This window comes from Lissotriton vulgaris, chromosome 9 (assembly GCF_964263255.1).
Source record: "Lissotriton vulgaris chromosome 9, aLisVul1.2, whole genome shotgun sequence".
Classification (NCBI taxonomy): domain Eukaryota; kingdom Metazoa; phylum Chordata; class Amphibia; order Caudata; family Salamandridae; genus Lissotriton; species Lissotriton vulgaris.
Genome location: NC_141697.1, coordinates 247,122,913 through 247,141,761, shown reverse-complemented (window position 1 = coordinate 247,141,761; position 18,849 = coordinate 247,122,913). Strand labels below are relative to the sequence as shown.

General features: G+C 45.1%; 1 protein-coding gene across 1 annotated transcript in view; it reads right to left on the bottom strand.

Moving 5' to 3' along the window:
* Positions 1 to 18,849, bottom strand: part of GCH1 (GTP cyclohydrolase 1) — a 319,640-nt gene that overhangs the window by 95,495 nt on the left and 205,296 nt on the right. The window contains exon 2 of the mRNA XM_086937437.1: positions 7,044 to 7,153. Coding sequence (XP_086793563.1) covers positions 7,044 to 7,153 — 110 coding nt within the window. The remainder of the gene's footprint in view (positions 1 to 7,043; positions 7,154 to 18,849) is intronic.

The window sequence follows — 18,849 nt, the reverse complement described above, 5'->3', positions numbered from 1 at the left end:
GTCTCTCACGGACGGCAGCCTTGAGGCAGAAATCCACTTCACAGCTCCTCGGAACCAACGCATTGCCAGCTGTGCGCCGCATCCTCGATGCTGAACCTTGCATAGCAAGCTCTGTAGACAGGATCCTCGACTACGATGCAACAGGACCTCGCACCGCAGCCTCGCCTCATTTTGGAACCGACGTATCACTATGGCTGCGCGGCGCATCTTCTAACTGGATCCATGCAATGCTCTGCAACTAGTTCAGGTACTCTGGTCAGCGGGCCTAACTGGGTCCCTGTAGTCAGCTCGTGCTCCACCATGGTCGGCCCTAACGTTTGACTTTGCCCTGGTCTGGCACGATCAGATATCCCCAATTGGCGCTATGTGATTTTCGGCACTTTTTTCACTGCAAACTTTAAAATTCTATATCCTGAGTTCTGTTATTTGGATTTTGGTCGTTTTGGTAATATATATTTTTTTTAATTACTCTATTTTCCTAGATCAGTTGTGGGCTCCTTTTGTGGTGTGTTTTCACAGTTGTACTGTTTGAAGTGTTGCACAAGAACTTTACACATTGCCTCTAAGTTAAGTCAAGCTATCAAGGGGTGAGCACAGATTAATTTGGGGTTTGCTTGTACCTTACCCTGACAAAGATTGTAGCTGCTGCTTCACCAGGGCTTACATCCCTGTCAAGCAACAACCCAATTTCTTACAATTACTATAGTACACCCCCAACACACACCCCAAACCTCAGAAATCAAGATGAGTGTGGCTGAAGACTTTCACCATCTTGGATTTGCCCTGGCACATTGCATTTTGGACCATTTTGCCTTAGGCAGGAAGGAACTACTGCACAAGTAGGTAGGTCAGCGCCAGGGAACTTTGGCTCCACTAGTTAGGGAGATACAAGGAGTAGCACAACGAACTAGCTCATGCTGGGCATTAATGTGGCATCTCCAGGTACTCACATCAGAACAATTCCTGGACTGCAGAAGATCAGAAGAGGACTGGACCTGCTTCTCTAACCTAAGCGGAGCCTTGAATGACGGCACCTGCTCCTTCTTATACTCAGAACAAAGAATTATGGAGACCTCCAAGCATCAGTTGACTAGCCTCCTTTGTGGTGAAAGGAAGACAACAATGTGCAAGAGGCCTTTTCCTGGAAGTACCCAGCTGGCCAGTGGCAACTGGATCTGGACTCTACCCTGAATATGGCCTCTGCCTGACACCATATGAGTCTCTAAGTACCTCTTGTGAGGTCCTTGTGGCTTTGGAAGTGTACTTATGAGGAAGGTTGGGACTTAAAAGACTAAAGGCCTGATTTAGAGCTTTTGCAAACAGGTTAAACTGACAGATATCCTATCTGCCTTTTTACTGGTGCATTAATTGACTAACACAGTTTCCAAGGTATAAATCAGGCTCTAAGTCAGAAGGTAACATTTTTGACTAGGATGAACCTGGTTTGTGTATTCGACCCACATCCAGTCGCCAGGCTTGTTCGTGTGAATAGATGCACTCCATCAATGGCCAGAGTGTTCTCTGGCATGCCTTTCAGGCCTTGCCAATCTTGATCTTCTCTCCTTCGGGGCTTGGTCATCAGGTTTCCCAGGGTGAACAGGCTCCTTACACTTACTTGTCCTTCTCTTCTTTCTTCTTGGTGCTTTGGCATGCACCTTCTTCCAGTTAAGCTGTTGAGACTTCTTGTTGCTTGAGTCAAAGTTCAAAAAGTACTTTATTCGGTTAAAAAGCAAATAACCATAAAAGCAACAGTCATGCTTGAGTCATTTTTCCTTCTTGGTGCAGCGAGATGCAACTACTTTAGAACCAACCAACAGAGCCTCTCAGCGGTCCACTGTTTCAGTAGTCCAGCCACTGGCATCAGGTGTTGCGCTCTGGCGTGGTGGTTGATCAGGGATGTTGTTGGTCCAATTCTCCTTGTCTTCAATAGGGCTGTGTGGTATGCAGCCAGATGTTATTTGTTCCCTTTTCCAGGGCCTTCTTCTATGGGCAGTAGAGAGCCGTGGTTCTTCCTCCTTTTTGTGGGTGGAACAGGAGGTGCATCAGGCATGGATGCGTGTGTGGCAAGGTGTGCTTTGAGGCTGCAGGACGATGTGATCCTAATGTCTGGGCCACAGTTGCAGCGTTGTGTGATTCTGGCCAACTAGTCGGACTTGGCTTTCCGTGGACCTTCTCCTGTCTCGGCCTGGGTCTATCTGGCCTGCTAGGACAGCCAATGTGGTGTCTCTGGGGTTCTCAGTCTCTTTAGGGGGTGGCACTGGGTGTGTTGCACCTTGTGATCCGAGTTCCTTCTTCTGATGATTTCACGTCTCTTTCTTGCTGAATAAGAGACTGAGCTCCTTCCTCCCTTCATTACCTGGCGCCTCCAACCAGCTTCTCAGCTTAGGGGCAATAGGTTTAGGGCAGAGACGGTAGGGACTATCTGCTGCTGTGGTATCTTGATGGTACGACATTCATGGCATGCAGCCAAGCAGTGTCTTTGCGCACTCTGACTGCAGAGCTGGGCTTGTTTCATCCTGGTCTCCCCTTCCCCTCTTCTTGGCCAACAGCGTCTCTAGGGGCAGAGCTAGTTCCTGCAGCAGACCTCGTCTGGTCAGCAGATAATACCCGATTCCTTCTGGATGATGGCCTACGTGCTTCTAGTTTGCCCCTCTTTCATTCTGCGGATCCTTTTATCTACGTTTCATGGGAGATGGACTGGTGTCGTACCACTGCTTACCAGTGGGGGCAGCCTTTGCTGCCAGCAGTGACGTAGCAAGGTCAGGTGGTACCTGGTGTGGACATTTTTTTGTCACCCCCGGCTTGACAAAATGGCAACATTTTGTCACCCACCTCAGTGATGACACCCAGGGTGGCCCGCACCCACCGCACCCCCCTTCCTACGCCACTGGATTCCGGAGCTTCGTCAGCAGTGTTGGATCATGCAATAGGCCCGTTTGGGGGCCCTGGGCTTTTTGCCAGTCTTTATCCTTCTGGTCATGATTTGTAATCTGTGGTCAGCCCGCCTGCACGCTCTTTAGGATACTGAGATATGGGTCTTCCGGCACTCTTCTGAGTAGCGCCTTGTGCACCTTGTGTAAAGGACTCGCCTCTCCTGTGCTGCGGGGATATCAGGAGACCACCTGGGGGTGCTCAGTGTTCTCTACACTCCTCACAGCTTCTCTGCCCTCGGTGCGACAGTGGGGACAGGGCTAGCGGTTGGAGCCCTTGGATGTTGCTTGGACTTATCTTTGATCCAACCAACCAGCGGGGACCATAATGGTATGCTATATAATATCATTATGTTAAGTCTATATTCTTTGCTCTCACTTTCTGGCAATACTGGCAGATTATATCTACACTCTTAGTTTAAATTGCACATCTGTTGTAAACACAATTGTAACTTTTCCTTTTGCGTTTAGACTCATGTATTTTATAAGTAATCCATGTATTCTGAAGTCCTTATGGAATGTAACTGGTTCACTTACCTTCGGGTATAGTATGCGCCACATAAATAAATGAACGTTGTTTGTCGTTTACTCTGTTTATTTCTTTTCATAGTTTACGTAGCAGTGCCCTCTAGTGGGCTCTGGCAGTACTGCACTTTCTTGTTCATGCCCGCAGGGTTTTCATGGGAGCGCTAGGGCGAGGATTCGCAATTCACAGCGTTCTCAGGGGCAGGTTGCTCCACAGGGATTTTTGTGAGGTCTCATTCTTCCAGTTTCTAAGTAAGATGTGGCTTCACAGTCACGCAAGAAGAAAGGAACCGCCTATAGCGGGGGAAGAACAGAGAAATCTAGGTTGTTATTCCATGTACTTTGCCAGTAAATCCGGACAATCCTCTCCTTGCTGCATAGCCGTCTGGCAGAATCTTCCACCCCCGACTGGCTAGATCCGAGGCCTCGAAGCCAAGTTATGCCTTTTTTAAGTGCTGACGCAGTCTTATTATCCACACACTCTCCTCTGGACTCCATCTTCCCTGATAGTATTGCAAACATAGAATTACTCTTACAGCATCAGTTATAACCAAGCTGTCTTCCTCCAAAATGTACATTTACTGTACAAACCTAGAGACTGAATGTGTTCCAAAGTCTTTCACTCTCAAGAAGAGAGTGTCATCATGCAGTGCAGGGAAGGCCCAGCTGGTGTCCTGCACTGTGGAAACAGAACAGAAAACTCTTCCTCTCTGAGCTCTGCCGGGGGGAATGCCAACTCGTCCTTAAAATGCCCTCGGTTACGGTACACTTCTCCCCTGAAGATGTAGACAGGGTGATGGAGAATCTTCCTGTGGTGGTGATGATGCTCATCCTTTCTCTTCTCAGCTATCTCTGCCTCCAGAGCTTCAGCCACTGCTTCATCTTCAATACCCTGAATCTCTACACTGTGGCAGCCTATGCTTGGCTGGACAACATTGTGAGGCAAAGAGGGAGACTCCTGGGTCTCTCCTGCCTCTGGACATCTCTTCAACAAAGTCCTCCTCCTCCAGATGACGTTGCTGTTGTATGTCCTTCCACTAAACTCCAACTACAAACAGAGAGGAAAGGAACATATAAACTAAAAGAGCCCAAGTGACCTCCTCAAACTAAGAGTCATTACATTGGCTGGCCGCCAAGCAAAACAGCAATAGGAAACCTCTTACGTACCCTCTCTCCATTGGTCAGTGTCTCTCCTTTACTTTTGCATTCACCATCTTATTTTTTATTTTTGAAATCTCACTCTTTATTGCTTTACAAATGTCTTCTGTCATTCTAGAGAATAAAATGTGCTACTCACCTCACATATCCAAAACATTTACTTGAGCGTTCGGAAAGGTCCAACCTGCCACCTTATCACTCCAGCATCAGAATTCCAAAGACATGGAAACAGAAGACGTGGAGCCCCAGTCACTTCTGACCTAGCCGAATCGGCGTTGAAATAGAAAGCCTGATTTGCCCTCAAGTGGTGCTCATATATCGTTGTCTCCCCTTCTACAAGCAAACCTCGTAAATTCCAACCCACAAACTTCAACTACCCTTACAAAACACTGCACTAGAAAAACAAGACATATCTCACATGTGAAAAATCCTTGCAAACATATAAACAGCAAACTGTATCCCGCGCTTGACTGAACATTTAAACCTAAAACCTAAAAGAAACAAGCATAAAAGATAATTTATAATACTTTAAAAAATGAATTAAAAAGACAACATATTCTGAGAGTCCATGATCAACCAGAGAACTCCTGCCTGAAAGACAGACTAACAAAACAGGATATCTCGAAGGGGAGCTGCGCCTTGTATACCCATTAATGGGTGTCCTAGCCTTTTGGTTTGCTAACTTTTTGAGAAAAGAGAAGTAGGCCAACAATATTTCTGTCTGGAGAGCATACTCCTGAAAAAGTAAAAACTGGAGTGAGCACGTGATACTACTTACCTCTTGAGCTCATTACGTATTTCAAAGAAAAGCACTTTCTTGATCGTTTTCAAGGAAAACGCTTTCAAATGATGTAATGCGCATACTGAACTAGAGACCTGGCTTTCCATGTTGAAGACTTGTCACTGATATTTTGGAAATGGCGGCTAGTAAGCAAAGGGGGGCCGAACCACAAAGCGCTGGTTTATCTGCACGCGTATGATCCGTAGTCATGTCCTGATGGAGCCATGGTTCTGAATAGACATGTGGTTTCAAATAAAAGGGCTGGTGATGGTGAGCTGCATTAAAGAATTTATTTTATCTACTACAAATTAATATCTGCATTTGAAAAGCAAAAAGACTATTTTTTAAAGATAATACATTGATATTCCCAGACACTGGGCCCAATTCACAAAGGTAAACTGAGAGGAAAGTCTAACTTTATGACTTTTGATATTCACACAGGGCATTTACTACTCGTAAATACCCTGTGTGAATACCAAAAGTTTAACTTTATGACTTTAGGTATTCACAAAGGGCATTTACAAGCCCAATATGTTTTTTACTAAAAATAAATAACTGGAATTAGACAGATAAGAGTATATTTTCAGAAACTTTACATGATGGGCCCATATGAGTGACTCCACATGGACTTGTGCTGAGAAGGAACTGTTTGTTCCTCCACAAATGAACAAAGACACACACTGGGCATGTGTTGCAAATGCTGATGCGAAATGAGGAATCATTTTATGTGAGTATGTAGTTCATCCAGCCCCACGGGACAGCCCTAGGACACAGCACCCTTTCACCTACAATAACCTATTGATAGCAGCGACAACGTATAGTTGAGTCTCTTGGGTCTCTGCTTACCGTCGTGCTGGGTCCCTAGAGTGTCCATCGCCTAGAGTTGAGTCTCTTGGGTCTCTGCTTACTGTCGTGCTGGGTCCCTAGAGTGTCCATCGCCTAGTCCCTCAGTTTCCCTAGTGGGCACAGGAGAATAAGGATCATACTTGTCGAAGAACAATGGAGGGGACTGTGGGCCTCCGGTGTTTATACATGTTCTGCCTCGACCCTGACTAGGGTGACTTATGGCTGGGACATGGACTGCTAGGATCCCTGGTCTGGGACGCATCTTGGCCCCAAGCTCACAGCACCCACCACAGATAAAAGGGAGGAAACCGTCTATGTGTCTAGACCATAGTCATGACAATGCATATTCACTACATTTAAAGGAACCCTGACGTTGAAATCTGATTGCAACCTAAGACATTTGCTTGAAAGTTTCAGACTTTATAGGAGTGATTGAAAGGTATGGAACGTTTGTCTGCTATTCGTATCACCTTTGGCGACAAAAAGAAAAGAGTATTTTCTCGCCTTTACCCTCTACCCATTTCAAAGTTTCGGCTTTTGGGATGGAGCAGAGGGCCAACGCCTATTTTTCTCAGGCCACTAAAACAACTATTGGACCTAGGCACAACTGCTGCTAGTTACGTTACTAACAGTAACCAAAAGTTTACAAATGGAGATGAAGAGGCTTGAGGTATGAAGGGATGTTTTATATCTAAAGATTACCCCTGTTGAATTACCTAACAGTTAACAAAGCATGAATAAGACAATGATACAATACAACATGGAACACCCTTTAGTTTGTAGTAATGTGTGAAAATAAATACCTTTCCAATGAACGGAACCAGATGATGCTCACACATCGAAAACATGTCGATGTCTTTCACTATTACCATCTCGTCGTGGTCCTCATCAAATATCGCATCATTTAGTATATCTGGAATATAAAATATAAGCAAGCCCATTACAATTTTAAATATTTCAATTTTTTTTCAACATTCTCCTACATCGCACCCAAGACATGGAATGACCTCCCTCAACACATCAGAGCCTCCCCCTCACGTCTTGAGTTCTGTAAGAAGCAGAGGACCTGGCTCTACATATAAGCACCTTCGGGACCTCACACCTACACACCTGCCCAAGCTCCTGGATACCCTCGCGGGTGATTAGTGAACTGTACAAATCAATTTAACATAACATGACGGAACATAGTAACACACCGGTTCTGTTTTATAGGGAAGTGATTTTTACTACAACTAAATACCTGTTTGGACACCTGAATTAACAGTTTTTTTGTCACATGGCTAGTGAGCTTGTCCCCTCTCGGTCAACTGGTAGAGTCTAGTCCAATTTCTTAACAATGAAAACTCATGGCCCAGTTTGGTAGTCCTGGTCATCAGTACTTAAGATCTGTTGACTCGCTCATGAAGCCACAACACAATACAAGATACAATACTTTAATCTAGGACCAGACTTTCTTTGGTTCAGAAATCCCCTTACAGGACATCTGAATTTAATCTACCCTCCTGTAGTTCAAGAAATGGCCAAAATATCCACTTCCGCATTTTGCTCAAAGGCCATGTATATCAACCCTTCATGAATTTAACCTCTGCATTCAATGTACTGCTGATAAAATGCATTTTTTCTTTTACCTCTTTTCTGTTTCCTTTCAGTTCATCAATACATTAAGGTCAGGGCCACAGGAATTATGTGACAATAGAGGACACAATTCTGTGAAAGGGTAGACAAAACTATACAGGAATAAAAGGCAAATTATGCAGCACAATGCTGCACATTCTACTACGGTATTACTTTGCTTGTTTTTTAAGTCACAATAATGCTGCACAACCATTCAAACCAACACACATTCAAAGACATCATCCTCCTCCCCCTGGCACCTCAAAAACATAAGGGAGGAGTTACACTTCATATACCATAATCAAGTCCAAATTAAGTATACTCCCTATATGAAGCATTAGGGAGGAGTCACACGTAATATACCATAATCAAGTCCAAATGAAGTTTACCTCCTATAGGAAGCATCAGGGAAGAGTTACATTGCATATACCATAATCAAGTCTGTTAGACCTGCCACCATTGGGGTGGGTCTCCCCTCCATTTTTGCAGTTGCCTCATGTATTGTTGCTGGTGTTGTATGCTTTGGGCACTGTGCCACTACTATTCAGTGCCACAGTGCAAGTGCTCCCTATTGTAAATTGATGTATTAATCATTGCTTCCATGTTTGGCTATTTGGTTTACTTGTCAGACCCTAGTCTAATACGCGGAGTGTGCCAGGGCATGTAATCCAAATGCTGCTGGTGGGCCTGCAGCACTGGTTGTGCAACCACAGAAGCAGCCTAGTAAAGTGTGTCTAAGGTCTGCCATTGCAGAACCTGCGTGCAGTCTCCTACTGTCATGCTGACTGGGCAAGTGCACCCACTTCCCAGTCCCTAAACCTTCCCTTTTCTTCATCTCAGTCATCCCTATAGTAGGCCCAAGGGCAGGGTACATTGTAAGTATAAGGTAGGACAAACCCTGATGTGTGTGTCATGTCCTAATAGTGAATTACAACCATTTTCGTTTTTCACTATTGCAAGGCTACCTGTTCTCTATAGGTCAGAATGGGCTGTAAGAGTTATTACATTTTATAATCCCAACTGCCTCAGAGAACATGGTAGAAATTAGAGTTTAGAATGCCTGAACTCAGAATAATAAAATACATCTTTTAGTAAAGTTTATTTTATTATTCTGTGCTTGCAAATACCACTTTTAGAAAGTAGGTATTTGCTTGTCTAACCATTCAAACCTGCCTCTGCTAGTTTGTGTATTCCTATGTCTGGTTTTGTGAGTGACAGGGCTGGGGAATTCCAGGAGACAGGCTGAGTCACCAGGTGGTGAATAGAGAGATCTGCATCTAGATGGGAGGGAGGAGTTGCACCTGAACCTTGAATAGGGCTGTGCCTGCCTTTCATAATGCTGGCTCCACCCCCTGGGGAGCGGCTGATGTCCCTGCCCTGCACACTGAAAGAAGAGAAGGAGTCCTGTAAACAAAGTGCTCCAGGACTGTACTTGCCTTCCACAATGCTGGCTCCACCTCCTGTGGGGCGTCTGATGTTTCTACCCTGCACTGTGAAAGGAAAGGAGAAGTCTGGTAAACAGAGTGCTTCAGAACTGGTTTGGACTGGGTAAAGGCCCCTCTCCTCTCATAAAACTAAGGATTTTGGGTATAAATATTGGGACCCTGATCCCATGAAATTAGATCACTTTGGACTACAAGAAGAAACCTTTACTGAGGAGAGGAACCTGAAGAAACTGAGGAGAGACTATTCACAAGCTGAAGTGCTGCTTGGGTGATTGGCCTGCAGTGGTTGCCTTACTGCCAAAGGAAGGAGAAAGGAACTTAGGGCCATATGTAGGTAAATCCCATTTACCGATTTTGAAATACCGAATTTTACCGATTCGGTATTTCAAAATCGGTAAATGGGATGTAGGCCCCAACATCTGGATATGTTACCGAATCCTTAAAAATTCGGTATTTACCAATTCGGTAAATACCGAATCAGTATTTGCTATAGAATCCTATGGGCCTTGAAGCCCATAGGATTCAATTCAAATACCGATTCGGTATTTACCGAATCGGTAAATACCGAATTTGTCAAGGGTGCAGGGGGTGTCACTTTGACACCCTCTAGCACCCCCAAAGCGGGCATGTGTGCAATGTGGCACACAGACATGCCCTAAGAGCACGTCTGTCTGTCACATGGCACATGTGTACATGCACAGTTGTGCATGTACACAGGAATCGGTATTTTACCATGGATTTGTATTCCATGGTAAAATACCGATTCTGTAAGCCATGTGCCAATGGAAAATTGGCTACCCACATAGCATTTTCGGTACTTTTACCAAATCGGTAAATATTACCGATTCGGTAATTATTACCAATTCGGTACTTATTACCGATTCGGTAATAATAACGATTCGGTAAAATTACCGAATATGTGCCCCTACATCTCCATAGCCCTTTAATGATCGGAAACGGCCGAAAATCGATATTTTCGGCCGATTCCGATCGGTAAAGGGCTACCTACATCTGGCCCTTTGTGTACTTTGCTTTCAACTTAAGAAGGATATCCAAGGGCTTGGAAAAGAGCTTGCCTCCTGCTGAAGTCTCAGGGACAACAGACTTCACCCCCCAGCTCCCCAGAGTTCTTTTGGAAGTGCCTGCTGCTGTTTTGGGCCTTCTAAGGAACTGCATGTCGCAAGGAGCTGGAAGCGCGACTCAATGAGAAGAAGCGTGTCGCCGTGCCTGCAGTCGCAACTCCGAAGGAGGGTGTCGCTGCTGGAACGGTCGCACTGCACAGCATAGGAGAGAAGCGTGCCGCAACAAAGAGGAAGCATGTCGCTGCCGTTGCAACTCCAGAGAAGGAGGGTGTCGCCGCTGCAGTTGTCGCACTGCACCGCATCAGGAGAAGAATCTCGCAACGAGTTCGGACCGTGACGCCATCGCTGTGCCTGCCGTCGCAACTCCGAAGGAGGGTGTCACCGCTGGAACTGTCGCATTGCACCGCATCGACCAAGAGCACGTCGCATCCCCCGAGAAGCGCGCCGCTGGTGGAGCTGCTGCGGTCGCATCTTGGATGTCGCCGCTGTAGTTGTCGCATTGAGCAGAAGCTTCACGCATCGTGGGAGAAGAGCGTCGCCGCTGGAGCTGCTGCGGTCGCATCTTGGATGTCGCCGCTGTAGTCCACGCATCGAACCAAGAGCTTCTCGCTTCCCCGAGAAGCGTGCCGCATCTGGAAGACCTTCATGCCTTTATTTCTTTGCACCTGACTTTGCCGCATTTCCCATCGATGCGACATTGCTTGTCATGGAAGCGCAACGCAACTTAAGGTACATTGGTGCAGTGTGTCGCATCTAAGAACTGAACTGAACTATGCTTAAATCTACCATCTTAAAGTAATCATAGTGTGTATTTTTGATGTTTATGGTCTTGTGAAAACGCTATATAAATTCTACTTATTTTTTATATAAAACCTTTGTGGTGTCCATTTATAGTGTTGTCACTGGGTTACTGTATGTGGTCACAACTGCTTAACTTACATCGCCTCTGAAATAAGCCTGGACTGTTCGCGCCATGCAGCCTAGAGGGTGAGCAGGGGTTATTTTGGGAGTTTAATCCCCTTGTCCTGACTAGAGGAGAGGGTCCCTATTTGTCACAAGTACCTACCTGTGCCAACTAGAGTTCCCCAAATCTAACAAAGTCCAAATGAAGTATACACCCTATAGGAGTCATCAAGGAGGAGACACGCCATACACCATAATCTTATCCGAATGGAGTATATCCTCTTTAGCATATATCAGGGATGAGCCACACTATTTGCCATAATCAAGTCCGAATTAAGTATACACCCTAAAGGGATCATCAAGGAGGAGACACTTCATATACCATATTGAAGTCCAAATAAAGTATACAACCCCATAGAACACATCAGGGAGGAGTCACATTTCACATGCCATAATCAAGTACATATGAAGAATGCCACCTATAGGAATCATCAGGGAGAAGCCACACTTCATCATATACCATAATCAAATCTGAATGAAGGTTATCCCCTATGTGAATTATTGGGGGGAGACACACTTCAAATACCAGAGGGAGAGAGCGTAGCCCTAAATAGGCCATTGCAATTGTTTGAATTAGTTTAATTAGTTGCACTTGTGTTAAATATTTATCCTGAAGGCTGCATAAAGCAAGATCGTTGAAATTGGGGAGGCTAGACTGCCGACTTTGGTGCTGGAAACCAAGGTTCAAGCCTCGGGGTCGCATCCACATTCTGTTATTCTGGGCAAATCACTTAATATCCCTGTGCCTACCAAAAAATAAAAAAAGATTGTGTCCTTGTGTAACGTAACTGGTGCTCATGTAAAGCGTTCCAATACCTTCGGGTCGAGTTCGAGCTATATAAACCTGCAAAAAAAAAGTGTGCCAGTCAGCTGTGCGCTGTAATTAAAGCCAGACCACTGCAAGTGGGTGAGCCCTGGTGTCACGATCGAGACTGCTTGGGCTTCGCATTGCTCTGCTGCGCGGATAGGCATTGCCTGTGAAGACTCTACCTCGCATCATGGTTGACATGACACGGGGTGTGGTTTAAAAGGATGGGAGCTGGTGTGAGAACCGGCTCTTTAAGTTACTAGTTACTAGCTCATGTTACCCAAATACAGTATGAAAAGAATGAAACGTTTTACATATATTGTCATGAAAAATATGGAGAACCATTTTTCTTTTTTCAGAGCAAGTTAACAACTTTTACTGGACTGCAAATGAACTACTGCCTCACTCACCCCTAAGTGTGTGATCAGTTTATAAGGGATATCGGTATCTGCAGATGGCAGACACGCCATTAAAAGAAATCGATGGGGGCGTGGCTAAGCACACAATGGCGGCGGACGTGCCCGGGTAGAGCTCCGTGCTGAGCTCCCCTACCACAGGCCAATTCTCTGTGAAACTTGCTTGGATTCGGCCCTAACTATCAGCGGAGCTGTCTGACACCATCTTCCATGCCCCTGCCAAATTTGGGGCCGAGCTGAGGTTTTTGACCGCTTCAATGGCGACGAAGAATAGGTGCCCCTCCAGCAAGCTCTCCCGACTGGCGTGTGCATCGGCACGAGACCGGGGTCGAGCTGCGACTGTGAGGTCTGGCCGCTGCGAGTCGCGGTGTGGGGCCTACAGACCACAACCTCGGAATTGTCCCCAGCTACCAACAAAGCCGCATCCGGGCACGGCCCAGGTCCCTGCCGCTTGTGGGGTCAGACGGAAACTGCTGGCCGCTCCGGAGGCGGCGTGGTTGGATAAACCCCTCTGCTGACCCCCCCGGCCGGCGCGCGACCGAGGTCGGGCCGTGATCGCGGGGCCTGGCCGTGAGAGGCTCACAGTACGAGACCCAGTGGCTGCACTATGACATCACGGACCTTGCCCCTGTAGACGCTGGTGCCACGCGGGGAGGCCCTATACGGTCAGACATCCTTGGAGGGAGTCGCGACGCCCATTAACTGCCTGGTTTGTGACGGGGGAGGCTGCCCTCCCGACTGGCTCCTCTGGCTGGTGTGCGTGTTTGCGCGGGGCCGGGGTCGAGCAACGCCTGGTGGGCCCCTCTACTGACAACTATACTCGAGGGCCCTCGTGCTGGTCAATAAGACAGGGGCCCACGGAGCACTCATGAGGTGTCCGGCCTCCCTGGCCCTGGGTGGGTTCGCCCCCACCCATTGGCGGGGGACACCCCCCGTTGAAGCGAGGGCAGTCTTCCACACGTTTGCTGTTCATCCTCCGGCCATGAGGCGGACATTTGCACGGTGCCTGGGGTGAGTGGTGGGCAGCGTCACCTGCCTCGTCGGGGCCCTGGACTTAGCTGCCCCGCCACTGGGGGAACCACCCCCCCAGAGGGAACTGAGAGGATTGTGCGAGGTGCTGAGGAGGCACACAGTAGTCGCCATCGGACCAGGGGTGCACACTGGGGTGATCTGAACCATCCACTTCGGACTTCCATAGCGGACGGCCGCCTGCCGCCCGGACGCACCGGCAAGCATTGGCCACGCGTGGGGGAGGTACCTCCCATCCCTCTCTGCTCCTGCCCAGTCGTGGCCAGTCGTCCTGGTGTATGACGGGGACACCCACACGGCTCGGTGGTGCTGTTGTTCCACGCCCCCTCGGAGTTGAACTCTTTTGACCCCGCAGTGGACCGCGCCTTTTCCAGGGCCTTGGGGGGATTCCCCGGACGCGCTCTTACATCGAACCACATCGCCCCGCCCATGTCTGGAGGATCCAAGAGAAGAGCTGGTGCTAGCGGCACACAGGTGAAGGGAAAAGATGGCGAAGTCGGGCGAACAAGACCAGACTACCTCCAAACTGGACACGATGATGGCGGCGATGGAGCGGCTGGAGGAGTCAATGCAGCTGACCCGTACATCTCTGGAAACAAAAATCGATAGTGTTGCCATAGACCTCACGCACCTGCGGGCTGACCACAGGAAACCATAGGAGCGCACAACTGCCCTGGAGGCCACCATGGCTGATGTCACGCCCAAGGTCGCACAGACGGACAGGCATGTCCAAGACCTCCTCAACCGAGTGCAATTCCTGGAGGAACGCGCAGAGGACGCGGAAGGAAGGGCGAGGAGAAATAACGTCTGCATCATAGGACTGCAGGAGCGGTGGGAAGATGGGGAGCCGGAGGTACACATGAAACGCTGGCTTACGGACTTACTTCCTGAGGGTACACTCTCTCAACATTTTGTGGTGGAACGGGCCCACCGGGTGCCAGCGCGGCCCCCTCCTGCGGGCTCCAACCCAAGGCCCATGCTTATTCGTGTCTTGAACTATCGGGACTGCGATGCCATACTGCGAGAGACTAGGAAACTGTTGGACGTCAGGGTTGAAAACGCCAAGATCATGTTATTCCCTGATTACACTATTCAGGTACAACGCCAGTGGCACTCTTTCCTGGCAGTGAAACAGCGACTCCGCCACCTAGCCCTGAAATACTCTCTTCTCTTTCCGGCCCGTCTGCGTGTGGTGGCCCAGGACAAGAAGCATTTTTTCAAAACTCCTGAGGCGGTTGATGCCTGGCTAGATTCGGGCATTGACACTGATGGAGCGAGTTTCAGAAATAATTTTATTCTGGCTCGTGATGTTAATCTCCCATAACTTGATTAATTATATTAATGGGTTTTTTGCATGATTTGTGTTACTAAATCAACCTAGCGTAAAATTCCATACACCATTACACGGGACTAACGTTATGTGCTTTATGATGCATTTGCAAGTATGTTTTATAATAAATAACTAACGTTGTTTTGTTTGTCCTATTGTCTTTGTCAACATTAATGCGGCTGATTAATTAATGGTATGTGCTTATTTTATATGTGCTTTTGTCTATGTTGTGTCTGTTTATCTTTTTCAGATATATGAAGAATCCTGCTGGACGTTATCAGGAATGGTAGATTTAAAAACACCGCTTTCTTTGTGCTTTTTGCTAGGTAACATAATTAATGAGTTAACATTTAGCAAAGGGGGTGGGTAACAGAACAAATGTCAATTCTTTAATTAATTGCTGTTTTGTGTTTGTTTAAATAATAGTTTACTGAAAGAAGCATAGAGTTGGCTGCAAAAAAATAATGCATTCTGAAAAAGTGACGCAAGCTAAAAGTGGCGCAGTGACGCAAGCTAAAGTGGCGCAGAAAATTGACGCTTTCTGAAAGAGGCCTACTGATGTAAAGCCATGAGAGAAAACTTATTTTGAAAAAGATGAGAAGCCTAGAAACTTTTATTGTGAAAAGTTTTTGAAAAGAACTGCAAAAGGAGACTCTTAAAAGACTTTGTTTTCAGGCGATGAGGGTAGAGACAGAGAAATAGTTAGGGTTTGGAAATGCTCTTTTTCACTTATTTCTGTTAATGAATACTATTTTCTTGAATTAAGCTCTCTTTATAAATGCTGAATAAAACTTTCTTAATGACTTTTTCTAATACTTGTTTAATAAAGTTCCAAAACCTAAGTTTTCTTGAATATGTTTGAATAAACTTTTAAATTGACAAGCTGGTCTTGTTTATTGTAGATAGTTTAAACAACATATCAGATCAATTCGCCTCATGATTCAGCTGCTCTGTTATTTTATGGGCCTGGTATTGATTGGTAAGTTTGGTGGTAGATAGTGACATCCATCATTTATGCAGAATTTTAGTAGGAGCGCTGGATCAGTTTTTGGTAGCAGAGGATTTTTTCGATCCATCGACCTCTAGGTTATGGGCCCTCTCTTATGCTAATATCTGTAGTTGAAACATGGCAGGGAGTTAAAGAATTACAAGATGAGGCAGATGAGGAAGAGAAAAACACATGGTTAAAAGCAGAGTGCAGACAGCGAGAGGAGGATGGAATTTGGGTCTACAAAGATGACAGACCAGTAATGCCAAATTGCATGATTGCTGACATGGCACGGATGTACCATGGTCCAGGGCATTTGGGAAGAGATTCCATGATCAGATTATTCAGAAAAACATGGTATAATCCAAAATTCAGATTAGTTGCAGAGTCAATTTGTCAAAGATGTCTGACATACCAGAAATACAATCCAGGTCAAAAGACAATTGAGAGTTTGGGAACCATAGGCCGGGAGGGTGGTCCATTTACAAGTATTCAAATAGATTTCTTTGAAATGCCCCAACATAACACATTGAGATATGTGCAAGTCATCATTTGTTTATTTTCAAAATGGGTAGAAGCTTTTCCAACAAGAAAAAATGACTCAATTACTGTGGGAACAGATGCGATTTCAAAAGAAAAGGAGCAGGCTCATGATCTATTGCCAGGAGACTGGGTCCGAACCAAGGTTTATCGGAGGAGAAACTGTTTAGTAACCAGGAAGCAAAAAGCAAGACAGGTGATACTAGTCACAACAGATACTGTAAAGTGCAAAGGTATGAAAAGGTGGATACATATCAGTCATACTTTGCGTGTACCACAGCCAGAAAATCCAAATGAAGAAGATATCACAGATGATTCAGACTCTGAAGAAGAAAGTTCTAAAAATCCAGATCTTGAAGATCGACAAGGTGGTCGACATCTGGATGATGATGTCAATGTGAATGAAACATTGAATGAAAAAGATCTAGAGATTGTGATTCTAGATTCAGAAAATGATGAAGATCTGCTAGAAAAAGAAGCAGAAAAAGAGTCCGAGACTAAAGAGATTGAAAATCAGGAAAGAATTGAAAAGCAAATTAGTAGCTCTGAAGGCAGGAACAAGAATTCTGGAACTGGGAAGCTAGAAGCAATTCCGGAAGAGGAGGATGAATTGCCAAGTACCAGCTACAGAGATGTTGTTCCGAACGGAGTGAAGCTGCTGAGTAAAGAAGTTCCTAGATACAGTATTGAAATCTCTGAAACTGACTCAGATGACAGTGACAAAGAGTCTGAAATAAGAAAATTCAGAAAAAGGGCTTGGAAAGCTGAATGTAATGAAGTCAAGCCTAAGAAGAAACTCTTGAGAAAAGGTGATGTCTGGCCTAAAGAAGATTTGAAGTTCAAATTCATGAATAAATTGAAAGAACAAGTCAATGAAGTGTCTAGTCAGAAGAGTGATTCAGACAAAAAAGAGCAAGCAGAAAAGAAAATTGAAATGATTACCAGGAAAAGCAGAAGACCCTTAAAGCCCAATCATAAGTACAAATCTCCAGAGTGGGCCTATATTTTGATTCCACCAGTAGTTGAGGTTAGCAGTAGCAGCCAAGAAAATTTGGAAGAAAATAGTGACAATGACTAGGTTTAATTTTCTTTAAGTTGAACTTTATTTTTGGCATAAGGCTGAAGAAATTGTGTTAGGGTGACACAAGGTCGAAGAAATTGTGTTAGCTGGAAACACTTTTATGTAAGACGCAAAGTCGAAGAAAACATGTTTTAGAATTTGAAAAAAAAAAGAAAAGGAGGGGGTATATACTATATACTAATTTTTTTAAAAATTCAAAATTAAATTTTTGTTTTTGTTTTGTTTTATAATGCTCAGATTGATATTTGTTTTGTTAGTGCAATTCAAAATGTAGATACCTATAAATTCATTGGGGGGTTGGGGATTCAAGGGTGGAAAGGATCCAACTTAGCTGAATAAAGAAAGGGAAAAGGAAATAGAATTAGAAGGATGTAGGACTCAATATGAGTGTTGCAGAAATATAGATGGAATTAGAGTTTAAATACTAATCCAGAGTAAGCCTGAAACATGTTCAATAGATAACATTTTTAAGTAAAATGTTTGGATTTTGTTTGGTGAATTTGAAATCACCAGATGAGGGAGTTGATGGAGCGAGTTTCAGAAATAATTTTATTCTGGCTCGTGATGTTAATCTCCCATAACTTGATTAAATTATATTAATGGGTTTTTTGCATGATTTGTGTTACTAAATCAACCTAGAGTAAAATTCCATACACCATTACACGGGACTAACGTTATGTGCTTTATGTTGCATTTGCACGTATGTTTTATAATAAATAACTAACGTTGTTTTGTTTGTCCTATTGTCTTTGTCAACATTAATGCGGCTGATTAATTAATGGCATGTGCTTATTTTATATGTGCTTTTGTCTATGTTGTGTCTGTTTATCTTTTTTAGATATATGAAGAATCCTGCTGGACTTTATCAGGAATGGTAGATTTAAAAACACCGCTTTCTTTGTGCTTTTTGCTAGGTAACATAATTTATGGGTTCACATTTAACAAAGGGGGTGGGTAACAGAACAAATGTCAATTCTTTAATTAATTGCTATTTAGTGTTTGCTTCTTTCAGTAAACTATTATTTAAACAAAGAGTTGGCTGCAGAAAAATAATGCATTCTGAAAAAGTGACGCAAGCTAAAAGTGGCAGAGTGACGCAAGCTAAAGTGGCGCAGAAAATTGACGCTTTCTGAAAGAGGCCTACTGATGTAAAACCACGAGAGAAAACTTATTTTGAAAAAGATGAGAAGCCTATAAACTTTTATTGTGAAAAGTTTTTGAAAAGAACTGCAAAAGGCGACTCTGTGGATAGGTTTGCTAATGTGCCACGAGAAGCTCAGAACGGACAGGCTCAAGGTCAGGAATGTGAGTCA